Raw genomic sequence first — 15,075 nt, forward strand, 5'->3', positions numbered from 1 at the left:
GAGACACCTACAGTTAACAAGAGTGACATGAATGAAGATCCAGCAAAGGGGACCAAGGAATGATCAGATAGGTAGGAGAAGAACCAGGAGAGGACAATGCCACAAAAACCTAGAGAGAAGAAGAGAGTATCAAGGAGAAGAGGAAGACTGATGGTTTAAAAAATGGCAGAAAGATCAAAAAGGCTGTGGACTGAGAAAAGGCTGCGAGATTTAGTGACAAATTTAGTGACAGATAAATTTGGAGAGAGCTATTTCAATAAATGATTAGGTAAAAAACCAGACAACAGAAAATTAGGAAGAAAAGTGAGAGGAGAGCAAGTGGAGACCCTGATTGTAGACAGCTTTCTTAAGGAGTTTAGCCACAAAAGGGAGAGGAGACATGGAATGATGTGTAGAAAGGATAGATGGATAAAGTGAAAGTTTTTTGAGACTGAGAGAGACATGCAGTGGGAAAGCAGCCAGTAGGCAGGGAGAGATTGAAGATTAACAAGAGAACAGGGGTGATTGAGTTAGCATGGGATAGCATGGAGATGGAATAAAATGGGATCACTTGGCAAGCAGAAGGGTCACATCTTCATATAAGACAGGGGCAAAGGAGGAGAAAGTGGTGGAAAGCATATGAGTGATGGGTGATGAGGGGAGGGAAGAAAAGGGAGAGACTGGCCTCAAGTTTTTCAAATATGACATAAAATTCTCAATCAAGAGGACGGAGGTTAGAAGAACCCTGGGAAGTCTGGTGAAGGATGAAAAGATCTGCAAAAGACACTGTGGTGTGTGAGATAGTGACACCTTGTTTTCTTTCTTTTTTTTTGAGGGGAGAAGGTAGGGCAATTGGGGTTAAGTGACTTGCCCAAGGTCACATGGCTAATTTTTGTGTTAAGTGTCTGAGGCTGGATTTGAATTCAGATCCTCCTGAATTCAGGAACGGTGCTCTATTCACTGTGCCACGTAGCTTTCCCACACCTTGTTTTCTTAATGCAGCCCAAGATGTCATTAGCTTTCTTGGTTGCTGTGCCCCATTGCTGACTTCTATGAAACTTTCAGTCTCCAGACTTTTTTCAGATGAACTTTGGTTGGGGAATCCAAGTTCCAACCTTACATTTATCACTATTAAATTTTACCACATTAGGTTCAACTCAACAATCTGACCTATTGAGGTTTTTTTTTTAAACCCTGCCTCTTCTATTCCAGTTTATTAGCTATCCCTACCAACTTACTGTCATCTGAAATTTTGATAAGCATGCCCTATATGATTTTATTCCAGTGACTGATAAAACTATTGAGCCTCATGGGGCCAAGCATAGATCCCCAGGGTGGCCTTTGGAGAACTCCTTTCACTTCCAAGGTGACTCTTAACCACTGAAGACTACTCTTTGGTGTCAGACATTCAGCTAGATATGAAACCACATTTTTATACCATCATCTAGTCCACACATCATCATATTTCCCACAAGAACAGCATGAGAGACTTCACCAAATGCTCATCTAAAATCTAAGTGAATTATGTACACAGCATCCTTCAGGCTATCTGTCTAATGATCCTCTCGAAACATGAAACATTTATTCTGGTTATGCCTGTTCCTGAAAAAGCCACGTTGGCTCTTTATAATCACTGCTTCCTTTTCTAGATGTTGATTATCCATCCTTTTAACATTTTAGAATATTTCCAGGAATTGAAGTTAAACATTAAGCTGACTTTGTACACACAGGAAAATGCCACCCATGATGGGTCCCGTCCCTCAGACATGTGTCTACATATTGAGAAGCTATTGCTCTTAGCTTAAGTGTGCTCAGATTTCCGCAAGTACATCTGGAAAGATCAGTAGTTTGGCTAAGTCAAGCAAGGGGTGTCCCTTCTCTTAGGTTTCACTTTTCACATCTGTGAGATGAAGATAGCACTCATCTATCTCAAATGCTTACTGCTTGCATTCTACATAGGATTATCACACTTATATTGAAAGCTTCTAGGGTTGAGCTTAAGTTGACTGAGCAAATAAATCTGGATTAGTTCTCCTCTCCAAAGTTTTTATTTGTAAAAAAGTCAACTATTTTCTCCTCCTAACTGAAATCATTCACCTAGCCCAGGACTAATTATTTCTTTCATGGAATTGAGATAATAGGATTTAGAGCTGGAAGGGACCATAGAGATAATTGAGTCCAACCTCTCAATTTTATAGATGGGAAAACTGAGGCTTAGAGAAATTAATTGATTTGGTCTTCTAACTGCCTCTTTAATATACACACTGCTTTCTAGATGAGACTCTGAATGTACACAATAATAAAAATTATTAAAGGGGGTTGGAATTTCTATCCCTGACCAGACATTTTTAAAGGTTTATCTCTCCTATGGAGAATATACTGCAGCTGATAAATATTAGTACATGATTATTCACATTCAGGAGAATGAAAAATTTCTTTGGGGAAAGAATCTTATTTTGTTTTTGTCTTTGTATTCCCAAAACCTAGTATTGAGTCTGGCACATAGCAGGTGCTTAATGTTTGTTTAATTGCATTGTTGAACTGAAGGAGGCTGTCCTGTTGTTGAATAAACTCTGAGGCCACTAGGGGGCAATATAGTAAGGTTTTATGGTGGTAGTACAAGACCTTCGTCCACAGTCTAGGCTTCCTCTGGTGCCTATGTTTGGTTCATGAGAGGTAGCTTGCTGTAGGATGGACTTGGGGGCCAGGAGACCAGGGGTCAGGCCTCACATAGCACTTTATTTTGTAACTAACTGATACAGATTATATTGTAAGTGCTGTACAGCTTTCTGTGTTCGTTTATCAACCCTACTAGACTAAAAACTCCATGAGGACAGAGGACAGGGGTGGTTTCTTATTTAAACTATCTTCTCTAGTGTTTAGCATCCTGTACTGAGTCAGCACTTAATAAATCATTTGTTGAATGAATGAATGAAACTTCACTCTCTAGCTGTGTAATTGGGCTCATCTGTTAAAAAAGAGATAATAATAGGGGCGGCTAGGTGGTGCAGTGAAGAGAGTGCTAGCTCTGGAGTCAGGAGGACCTGAGTTCAAATCTGGCCTCAGACACTTAACACAGAAACTAGCCATGTGACCTTGGGCAAGTCACTGAACCCCAATTGCCCTACCTTCCCCCCTCCAAAAAGCAAAAAGAGAGGGAGAGACAGAGAGAGAGACAGAGAGAGAGAGAAAGAGAGAGAGAGAACAATGCTCAAACTACCTACCTTGCTCATGAAGGAAAAGCACCATAGAGACCTTCACAGTGCTACAGAAATTATTCATAACTGTCATTAAGCTTGGGGGAATTACTGATGTTATTGTTACCCCTGGGGGAACATAAATAACACACAATCCAATAATCCAAGATTACCATTCTGTTGGGCTCTGTTTGCCCATTCAGAGACATCATCTTGGGCCCGTCCATCCGTGAACACGATGGCTACTCTGGGCACTCTTGCTGAAGGCGACCGGGCTCCTTCTCCTTCTGTAAAACTTCTCTCAAACATCTGCTTCAGGGCCAGCCCGGTCATGGAGCCTTTGCCCATGTACTTCATGTGGGCCACGGCCTTTTTCATGTCTCTGGCCGTGTGGAAGTCTCTCAGGGTGAACTCTGTGCGGACCTGGGTTGAATACTGCAGCAGCCCCACTCGAGCTGCCTTGGGGGAGATCTCAAGGGAATCTAAGATACCGGTGACGAAATGCTTCACAATCTCGAAATTTTCCTCTCCGAGACTTTTGGATCCATCAATGACAAATACCAGGTCAATGGGGCCTTCAGTGCATTCTGTAGGACAGAAAAAGGGGGATGAATAAGGAACAGAAGTTCATTAGTGTATGGAAACACACACACAAGGACAAGATTACCTAACGATAGGAGGCAAAGCAGCTGGGGAATTAATCCCAACCCCCAACTATTTTCCTTCACACAGGACATTGTCCAGCTGTCCTAGTGCCTTCTACCTTCTCCTGATATTTATATTTACTTTGATATTTTGTATCTATTTACATGTTGTACATGTTGTTTCTCCTGATTGAATGTAAGCTCCTTGAGGGCAAGGACTGAGGGTTCTGGGTTTTTTTTTTTTTTTGTCTTTGTATTCTCTGACCTGGCACCTAGCTACTTAATATATGAATTTCATTTTCTAAAATTAATGTAAGAGCCTGACACAAATGCTTAGTTGTGTGGGTATGCACAGGTTTCTTGTGATTTAGGGGCAGTTATAGAAACTGCAACCAACTGAATTTGTAGAATCATAGATTTAGAGCCAGATGGGCCCTCAGAGGGCATCTAGTCCAAATCCCTAATTTTACCAAGGAGGAAACTGGGGCTCAGAGAAGTTAATTAAGTAAACTGCCCAATGTCACACAGGTAGTGAGGGGCGGAGGCTGGATGGGAACCCACTCCCACCTATAACTTACTGCCTCCCTTCATGAGCTCATTTCAAATACAGCTAAATCCTGTAGAACAGTCCATTTAATAAATCAAGTACATTTTCATTTGATAGAAAAGTGTTATACAGTAAAAAGAACACTGGATTTGGAGTTGAGACCCAGGTCTGAATCCTGGTTCTGTACTTTTTACTAGTTCTGAGCAAGTCATTTTAGTTTTCTCATCTGTAATAATTTAGATCACAATATTTTTATTCTCAACCTCACAAATTTATTTTAGGGGAAACATCAAGTTTTATATAAATATGAGTTATTTTTATTATTATTATGTGACTAGGTAGCTATGAGGGGCCTTTACATATCTACCTTCAGTAGAATCATTATTTTTAATTAGCAATACTTTCTTTGATGGTGACAGCTCACACACACACACACACACACACACACACCCCATTCTGCTATCTGGTGTGGGTACAGTTGGGTTAGAAAGAGAGGCAGGCCCCACAAGACATCTCTCTTTCCATACTCATCAGCCAGTGAGCCCTTCTCCTTCTTCCCTTTCCTCTTTCCCACTATAATAGGTGTTTTCATTCATAGCAGCAGATATGAGATGATTCCCCACAATCCATCTGTACTTTACCAGTCAGAAGATAAAAAGGCCAGGGTAGTTTAATTTAAGTTCACTCTAGAAGTCTGAAATAACCACATCTACCCAGCTCTCATCCAACATGAGCGTGGCACTTTACTTGTCATCTTTTTTCCTCTTTAATAGTGTCTCATTGCTCTTTCCCTGTCGCCGCTGAGTCGAGCGGGAGGCAGAGGCTCCCGGGTGCTTTCAAGATTTAGCTTCACCCGTGAACCGCTGCCATGGCCCAGGAAGGCATTGCTGCTGGAGGTGTAATGGACGTTAACACCGCTCTACAAGAAGTGCTGAAGACCGCACTCATCCACGATGGCCTAGCTCGTGGAATTCGTGAAGCTGTCAAAGCCTTGGACAAACGCCAAGCCCATCTTTGTGTACTTGCTTCCAACTGTGATGAACCTATGTATGTAAAGTTGGTTGAGGCCCTATGTGCTGAGCATCAAATCAACTTGATCAAGGTTGATGACAACAAGAAGTTGGGTGAATGGGTAGGCCTCTGTAAAATTGACAGAGAGGGAAAGCCCCGTAAAGTGGTTGGCTGCAGTTGCATTGTTGTTAAGGACTATGGCAAGGAATCTCAGGCCAAAGATGTCATCGAAGAATATTTTAAATGCAAGAAATAAATAAATAAAAGCCTTGGTCTGATTTGAAAAAAAAAAATAGTGTCTCATTGATATCTTTTCCAACTATATCCCTCCCTCTCTCTCACCCAGAGGCTCATCTTCTATGATTAATAAAGAATAGAAATAATAGACCAATAAAGAAAGAAAAAGAAAGGAGTTCAACAATCCATCAATCAAGGTGTAAAATATCCGTAGTGTTCTATACCCATAATCTCCCCCCTGCGAAAGAGGAAGGTGGCAAGGAGCAAGACATTTGATTTTCCTTCAACAATTCTGTTCCTCGCTCTTTACCACAATTTTTTCTTAAACACACACACACACACACACACACACACACATCCAATCTGCATTCTTCATGCGCAGAAGTTCACAGAGAGAGGCATTTCTATGGTTCCAGAAAGGAAAAGACTCCAGTCCAGGTCCAGCTTCCATCATCTTTGCATAAAAAGTGAAGAGACTTCAGGGAAAGAATTGAACAGAGACCCATTTTCCTTGGCAATGAGGATGTTTGTTCTCAGGCTCAGGAAAGAATGACAGTTATACTCACTGGTTCCTGGCTTTCAAAGGGAGCTCTTCTTACTTATTTTCCTTAGAAGTTTTCTCAACAATGATCCCTAAGTAAATGGGTCTGGTTTTTAATTCAGACAAATTTTCAGAACTTCACTTTTATGTTTATTCATTGTGGTGGAGGGTAGGGATCGGGAGAAGAAAAAAATGGTCAGGGATTCATTCATTCTGATAAAGCTCAAGAAAGCAATTGCTTTCAGCCCTACCAAGGTGTGGAGCCAAGCTCTCATCACACTGTCAGCCCTTCCAGTGGGTTGGGGCCACCCTCCCATCACTTCTTCTCTCAGACCCTCCAAGGCGGTGGGGCCAAGCTCCCACCACTTACTTCTGCACCGTTTCCCATCTTCTGCCAGAACAAATCCCTCTGAGCATTTGCAGATGTAGGAATTGCCATCATTAACACAAGTGTGTTCACAGCCGTGGTTGGTGGATTTGCAGACATCTACCCCTGAGGATTATGGAGAGAGTTAACATAATTCTACCAAGGCAGCACAACAAGACCTTAATAACCCTGTAATGAGGGATTACAGACATGTTTTCTTATACACACTAGCTCAGGCTGAATCTCTTTTGGGGTGCAACAGGAAGGACTGGGGCTCTTGGCTCTTCCACCTGATACATATGTGTGTGTGTGAGTGTGTGTGTGTGTATGGTGGAGATGGCAATAAGTGATCTAGTCTCTGTGAGCCTTATCTGTAAAATGGACATAATATCCACACCACCAGTGTTTTGAGAAAAGAACTTTGTAAATTATAAGGTTCTTTCTGTGTTATTATTAAACCTTTCTGAAGGCTCCAGATCTCCAATAAAAGTAGAGCCTGAATGATAAAGAAAGTTTACTAAGTTCTGGTACCATCCTTAGCATCCTCTCCTATGTCTTCTTTTAAGGCTTCGCTCACATGCTACTTCCTCCTCTCCTGTTTACTTTCCAGTTGCTGATGCCTTTCTCCCCTGAGTCTGCCTTGCATCTATTCTGGATATAGCTAGGTGGAGCAGTGGGGGACTGCTAGGCTTGGAGGGAGGAAGGCTTGAGTTCAAATTCTGCCTCAGATAACTAACTACTAGCTGAGTGACCCTCATCTTTCTCTGCCTCAGTTTCCTGATCCGCAAAATAAGGACAATATTAGCACCTACCTCCAGGGTTGTTGTGGGGATCAAATGAGATAATATTTCTAATATTCTCCATAAATACTAGTGATTATTGTTGTTGTTGCTTAGTCACTATTCAATCATGATCAACTCCTTGTGGCCCCATGGACCATAGCATATCAATACTGCCTTAATCCACTGGAGAGGAAAATGGCAAACCACTCCAGTATCTTTGCCAAGAAAACCCCAAAAGGGGTCGGGAAGACATAACTGGAAAAAAAAATGACTCAACAAAAAGAGCCTGTCCTGTCATCTCTTGCCTCCATGCAGGTTCAGGCTGTCCCACATGCCCAGAATGCCCCCTTTCTTTCCTCCACTCTGCCTGCCAGAGTACTTTTCTTCCTTTAAGCTCCTTCCTCCATGAAGCCTCCTCTTAACCACTCAGATGACAGTGATCTCTCCCTCTTCCAATTTTCCTGTAGAATTTTGTCTCTATCTCTTCTTTGTTTCTGCCATTCTACCACTCAAGTTGCACCTGTCATATTATCTCTCAACTCCATATCTCAGTAAAGACTATCTTTTTCAAAATAAATTTTATTTTCCCCCAAGTTACATGTAAAGACAATTTTTAGCATTCATTTAAAAAAATTTTGAGTTCCAATTTTTTTCTCTCCTTCCCTCCCCCTCCCCTTCTCTGAGATAGTAAGCAATTGGATATAGGTTATATATGTTCGATTATGCAAAACATATTTCTATATTTGTCATCTTGTGAAAGAAGACACATTCTCAAAGGGGGAAAACCACAAAAAAAAAAACCAAAGTAAAAATATATGCTTCAATCTGCATTCAGACTCTCATCAATTTTTCTCTGGAGGTGGATAGCATATTTTTCATCATGACTCTAAAAGGTATCTTCTTGGGGCAGAGCTTTATTGTTTCTGCTTTTGTATCTCCCACGCTTAAAAGGGGAGAATGGTATAATGCCTAGAGAACTGACCTCAAAGTGAGGAAGACCTGGGGTTCAAGTCTAACCTCTGACCCTTATTGTCTCAGTGGTCTGGGCAACTCTCTCAAGCTCATTTAATTTGTAGAGAAGGAGCCAATTTGCATTGGTGGAGGGAGTTTCCTCACCTGGGAGTTCCTTTTCCTATTGACAAGTCCAGTCCCTATCCCTAGCACAGTGCCATGTACACAGTCAGTGCTTAATACATGTTTGTTGAATTGGATGTACCACAAACTTACTTTCGCATGTTTTCCCATCCTCTAGAAGTGTATAGCCTTCAAAACAGAGGCACATATAAGATTCTCCTCTGCTCACACAGGAATGCTCACAGCCATGGTCTCCCAGAGCACACAGGTCCGATACTGAGTTTCCAAGTGGTTCCAAAGGGTACAGATGGGAAAAGCATTATACGTATTAGCAATTATTCCCTTGTTAACAATGCACGTGAATTAGACAAGTGTTATGCTCTATTTCCCACCAAAATATGTTTTTGAACATTAAGGCAATTTTGGATATCTTCCTCTAGGAGCAGCTTTTTGGGATGAAATTCTATCGATGTTTTTGAAAGTGAAGAAATACATGGTTGTTGAAGCCATAACATAAATAGTGTTCAAAGCAAATTTTTAATCTCTCACCTGCATTCATAGTAATGATTTTTGTTGTTGTTCAGTCATATCTGACTCTCTGTGACCCTATTTGGAGTTTTCTTGTCAAAGATATTGAAGTGGTTTGCTGTTTCCTTGTCCAGCTCATTTTACAGATATGAAAAATGAGGCAAGCAGGGTTAAGTGACTTGCCCACGCTCACACAGCTAGGAAGTATCTGAGGCTATATTTGAACTCAGGGAGATGAGTCTTCCTGAATCCAGGCCCTGCACTCTATCCACTGTGTCATCTAGCTGAACTTAACCGATGCTTTGCAATTAACTAAACCCTTTCCCCAAAACAACCTGGAGGGGGTGGGGGTGTGGGGGGAAGGAAATCAGAATAAACATTAGCCTCATTTTAAAGATGAGAAAACAGACTCAAAGATGAAATCATTTGTTGACCTAGGGCTTGACCTCTGGTCTTCAAATATCACATTTAGGGCTTTCCCCACTACACCATGCTGCCTTTCTAAGGGGATTTTGTTACTAATGGGACAAATTGAGGGTGTATGATAAAGACCCAAGGAAGTAATTTCAGCAAGGGCTGGATTGTGGCCTGTCTTATGCCACAGAAATCTAATTTTATCTTCAAAACCACCTGCTTGAGTAATCCACTGACATGGCATTCAGGATCTCTGTTTTCATATAGCAGCTCCTATACTGTCCCTTGAGCTAGAAACCCCATGAGCGTACTTGTGCAGGTTTTTCCATCTTCTTGGAGAGCGTAACCTTTGTAGCAGCGGCACTCGTAAGAGTCCTCGAGGCTTACACAGCTATGTTCACAGTCGTGGTTTCCCAGAACACAGGCGTCCAGTCCTGTGGTTCCATTTAGAATAGTGCAAACAGAGAGGAAAAGATTTCACATAGTAACAATTTATCCCCCTTTTAACACTGCACACAGAACAATAAGTTCACAGAATATGGTTCCTTAAAGTTTACAAAGCAGGCTATGTACATTTTTTGTTATTCAGTTGTTTTTTCAGTCTTATCTCTGACCCTCCGTGACCCCATTTGGGGTTTTCTTGGCAGAGATAGTGAAGTGGCTTGCCAGTTCCTTCTCCAGCTCATTTTACAGATGAGGAAACTGAAGCAAACAGGGTTAAAGTGACTTACCCAAGGTCACACAGCTAGGAAGGATTTCTGAGGCTGAAACTCGTGTTCCTGATCCAGGTCTGGCACTCTATCCACTGCCCCATCTAGCTGCCCCTGCCACATATATTCTTTCCCTTATAATGCTGTGAGAGAAATATTATAGGTGCTATTCTCATTTTACAGATGAGGAAACTGAGGTTTAGAGAATTTTAGTGATTGAAGCCAGTAAGGGTTGGAGGCACATGAGTTAGGCAAGTGGCATATAGTATTTTCCTACTAAAACACTCTTTTGAACATGAAGGAAAATTTGGGTGTCGTCTAGTAAGAAGCTTTGGGGGACGATGCTTCATTAAAATGTTTTAAAAAGGAGAAATGGTAATGTTTATCGACACTGGAGCCTAGGAAGGATTCAGGGCCAAGTTCTCAGATCCAGTCTGCATGGAATGATAACATCTTATACAAGGACTTAATAGTTAATTAAGCACTCTGCAGACTCCTATCTTCTGAGTTACATCATGGAAGGGCTTTTCCCCTTTTTAATCCTATTTTACATATGGGGAAACTGAAGCTTGGAGAGATTAAGTGACCACAGGCACATAGCTAATAAGTGGTATGTTGGATAGAGTACTGGCCTTGGAGCCTGAATGACCTGGGTTGAAATCTTGTTCCTGACACAGTGTGACCCTGGGCAAATTGCTTTCTCTCTCTGACCCTCAGTTTCCTCCCCATTAAAATGAGAAGAACTTGACTAAATGGCCTCTAGGATTCCTTCAGTCTCTCCATTGATAATACTATAATACTTTGACTATGCACTTAGTTTCCTGCTGGTTTCTGCATTATAATAATTTGCATATTCGCAACTCCACTCCTCTTTTTTGTTTTTTGTTTGTCATATCTGTTTCCTTTGGTGAGGAAACTATCAAGAGATATTGGTCTTGGAGGTTGCCTGGGGGTACTGAGCCTGTATGGGTCACAGGTAGGACCTAAATGAAAGTCTTCATGATTCTGAGGCTAACTCTCTAACATATGTGTGTGTGGGGAGGCGGGGAGCAGCTAGCTGGCACAATGGATAGAGTGCTGGGCCTGGAGTCAGGAAGAGCTGAGTTCAAATCCAAAACCTTGTTTGCCTCAGTTTCCTCATATGTAAAATGATCTGGAGAAGGAAACAGCAAACCACTCCAGTATCTTTGCCAAAAAAACCCCAAATGGGGTTATGAAAAGTAGGTCATGGGGCAGCTAGGTGGTGCAGTGAATAGAGCACTGGTCTTGGAGTCAAGAGGATCTGAGTTCAAATCCAGCCTCAGACACTTAATACTTACTAGCTGTGTGACCTTGGCAAGTCACTTAACCCCAATTACCCTGCCTTCCCCCTCCAACAAAAAAAAGTAGGTCATGACTAAAACATGATTGAACAACAATAACAGATATGTGTGTTTATTGAAGAATGTATTTTTCTATCCTACCTAAAGATCTATTCTGATGCCTTATTGTAGCAGGTAGATAACCCTTTAAGGTGGCACATGGCCCAGAGTCACAAAGTCCTGAGTTCAATCCATCCTCAGATTTACTAGCCATGTGACCCTGGGAAAGTAATTCAACTGCAGTTTGTTTCAGTTTCCTCAACAGGAAAGTAGGGATAACAGCACCTATCTCACAGAGCTGTAGTGAAGATCAAATGAGATAATATTTGTAAAGCACTTAGCACAGGGTCTGGCACAAAGTAGGTACTTAAAAAGTGCTTGCTTCCTTCCCCTTTCCTTCAAAGGCTACCTGGAGGTGGACTGGAGCCAGCTCATGCCAAAGTCAGCAAATGCTCCAAATCAGGGCTTGCAATAAAGCAAGTTCTGGTAACTGTCTGGACTTGAGAAGGTGATGGGAAAAGTGTTAATAATGCAGGTGAAATTTACAAGTGTGGTGCCCTACATTATTCCCCCTGGAAAGCTGATTGTTAAGCATTTACCAGCACATCACTGACTATGCCAATCTGAGAAAGCTTCTGAAAAAGTATTATCTGTCTTTCTTCTGAGGACCAGCCTAGGTAAGATCAGAGAGGCTGGCCACACACCTTCTTTCCTTTATTTCTTTGTTTCTTTCCTTCCTTCTTTCCTTCCTTCCTTCCTTCCTTCCTTCCTTCCTTCCTTCCTTCCTTCCTTCCTTCCTCTCTCTCTCTCTCTCTCTCTCTCTCTCTCTCTCTCTCTCTCTCTCCTCTTTCTTTCTTTCTTCCTTCTTTTCTCTCTTTCTTGCTTTCTTTCCTTATTTTTTTGGAGGCAGAGTTGTTACTTGCCTAGAGTCTCACAGCTAGTAAGTGTCTGAGGCTGGATTTGAACTCAAGTCTTCCTGATTACAGAGCCGGTGCTCTAACCACTGTACCACCTCACTTCCCACACAAAGACTTTCTTTGGCCACAACAGCTCTTGAAGATAATCTACCAAATCATGAAAAAAGGTTGTCTTGTGTCTTTTTGGATGTTGTGCCCCAACTGACAAAAATCTTGGATCACAGAAGTATTAATGAATATGCCTTATGCATTCCTCTAGATTGGATTTGAAAGTGATCAGAAAGAGATGATCTTGCGTTCCACCCTGACTCTAGCCTTTCCCCTTGAATCTTCACTGAAACTAATAATTTTCTTTCCTGATGCTTTTAGACTTTAGTGTTGACAGACTAAGCTTTCCTGAAGATTTTCCAATCTTCAGCAGGGAGCTTCCAACTGTTTTCTCTCTCTCTCTTTTTTCCCTGTTACATAAGCAAGGCTCAAGTCCACCATAGTTTGCTGCAGGCCAACTGTGCTGCTCATTCTTTGTCTGGGCATAACAGAAGTAACCGCCAGCTCTACATGACAGCTTCACGGAGGCTTCAGTCGGGACTTCAGCCAGTCTCTCTTGCTAAGAATCCAGTTTTGGGCTCTCTTGGGCTTTCAAATTAGTAGCAGTTTTTTTTTTTTTTTTAAACAAGTGAGTAGAGCATTGTGGTATGTGGTTTTTACCTTCTAAAATTGTTGAAATCTCTCCTCTTTAACCTTAGGGCCTATCCACCATTCCCTGTTCATGAATTAGTCAATTTCTTTATCAGTGGCTCTAATAGAACTAGGTCTGCCTTAATTTGGGTTCCCCAGAATCTAAATCATTCCCAAATAGTAAGTTTATTGATTTGTTTGTTGATAACCTATTTCTTTCCTCCCTGTCTCCTTTCCTTTTCTTTCCTTTCTTCTTTTCCTTTCTTTTCATTTTTTTTTCCTTTTTGGGAGGTTCCCCTCCCTCCTTCCCTTCCTTCATTCCCTCATTTCCTTCCTTCTGTAATAGGAATGTAAATTTTAAAGATCTTCCCTGCCCCTAGGCTAAAGTGCACCTGGAGCCTGGGGTGGGAGGGTTGTTTTTCAGTAGATACTTTTTGATTGGCCAGTGGGTCAATAACGTTGTTACATTCTCTGAGCCAGGAGAAGGCTATATAAGCCCTGATGTGTAGCTTTGTTTTGGGGCTCACTTTGAGAAGTGTTCTGTGATTTGATGAGATTCTGGGAAGCCGTTGTTGAGAGCCTCCCCTCAGCTTTGAAAAACCCAGATATTGATTTGGTATGGATGTAATGGTTGGACAGTTTGGAAATCTGTCTACTTGATCTGTTTCTGTCTTGATAATTCTGTCTGTATACTCTGAAGTGCTGACCTTTTTCCCTTGAACTAGGTAAACGATATATGTTTGACTGATTAAAGTAAGCTTGTTAACCCATTTTGAGTTGCTTTTCTTTATCAAAGCAGATCCAAGAACCTGTATTGGCAGCCACCCTGGGGACGCTGGGGTGCTTGCTGCTACACTTTCCTTCTCTTACTTTTTTTTTTTTTTTTGCTTTTTGGAGGGCAACTGGGGTTAAGTAACTTGCCCAAGGTTACACGGCTAGTTTTTTGTGTGAACTCAGGACCTCTTGACTCCAGGGCTGGCGCTTTACTCACTGCGCCACCTAGCAGCCCCTTCCCTTCCTTTTAAAATAAATTTTAACAATACCTTTTGTTTTTATATCAACCATTTTGGGAAATAGTTCCTCATTTCACCCCCTCCAAATGGAACCCTCTTTTTGACAAATAAAAACAATTAAGCAAAAATGCTCAATAAAATCATCCCACCTGACAATGGATACAAAATTCTGCCCCAGGTGTTATTCTTCTGTCAGCCCACAGTCCAGCCAAACCAGTTATCTGGCTATTTCTCCAGTTCCTACCTGGGAGCCTTTTTACCACCTCTCTTTGGTGTTCACAGTGCCTAGAATGGCACCCAGCACATAATTTGATACATTATCATTAATTAATTTATTTAATAATTTAATTTATGTTTATGTATTTAATAATCTATTCATTATTTATTTAATTTAATAATTCACTTATTTAATGATTTAATCACTTTAATAAATGCCTGTTGATTGTCTATTTTGTTCTTTTGATTCTGCTCATTGAATTCTGCACTAGTTCATACAAATCTTCCCATGACAAAAATGTCATTTGTTACCATATGATAATATTCCATTACATTTATATGCTACATCTTATCTGATTATTATCCAAATTGATGTGGGCATCTACTGTGTTTCCAGTTCTTTTCTATGTAGAAAATACTGATATGAATATTCTGGTATATGTTGGATATTTTTGTTGTGTTTGACCTCCTTGATTTTGTACACATGCACACACACACTCACACTCACGCACACCCCTAGTAAGAGATTGGTGGGTTTGAGTATGAAGTCGATAACTTTTCTTGTATAATTCAAAATTGATATCCAGAACAGTTGGACCAATTTGCATCATGCTCCACCAACCTGCATGGCAAGATAAGTGCTTAAATAGTCAGAAGTATTTTAATTGTCTCCAACTCAGGGACTCAGGCAATATAAATCTAGTCACAAGTCAAGTCCAACTCACCATTTCACAGATGAAAAACTAAACCCAAATGAGTTAAATGACTTGCCCAAAGTCACACAGCTGGTTCCTGACAGAGCCAGGATTAACTATGGTAGGCAATTTCCCCTGTTCAAATTATATCTCTATACTTTTTG

General features: G+C 41.2%; 2 protein-coding genes across 3 annotated transcripts in view; one reads left to right on the top strand and one right to left on the bottom strand.

The window, feature by feature from the left end:
* The window catches only part of MATN2 (matrilin 2), a 114,415-nt gene that overhangs the window by 17,552 nt on the left and 81,788 nt on the right, over nucleotides 1-15,075 (bottom strand). For both annotated transcript variants that reach the window (XM_069086581.1, XM_069086580.1), the window contains exons 8-11: nucleotides 9,633-9,755; nucleotides 8,533-8,655; nucleotides 6,527-6,649; nucleotides 3,350-3,763 (exon numbers count right to left, since the gene is read on the bottom strand). In XM_069086581.1, the coding sequence (XP_068942682.1) occupies nucleotides 3,350-3,763; nucleotides 6,527-6,649; nucleotides 8,533-8,655; nucleotides 9,633-9,755 (783 nt within the window). The remainder of the gene's footprint in view (nucleotides 1-3,349; nucleotides 3,764-6,526; nucleotides 6,650-8,532; nucleotides 8,656-9,632; nucleotides 9,756-15,075) is intronic.
* LOC138160042 (small ribosomal subunit protein eS12-like) lies at nucleotides 5,122-5,671 on the top strand. The gene has a single exon (XM_069086561.1). The coding sequence runs from the start codon at nucleotides 5,236-5,238 to the stop codon at nucleotides 5,632-5,634; it is 399 nt and encodes a 132-aa protein (XP_068942662.1). The 5' UTR covers nucleotides 5,122-5,235; the 3' UTR covers nucleotides 5,635-5,671.

Source organism: Petaurus breviceps, unplaced genomic scaffold, assembly GCF_028583685.1.
Source record: "Petaurus breviceps papuanus isolate PSGF00001 unplaced genomic scaffold, PetGlider_PUasm1.0 179, whole genome shotgun sequence".
NCBI lineage: Eukaryota > Metazoa > Chordata > Mammalia > Diprotodontia > Petauridae > Petaurus > Petaurus breviceps.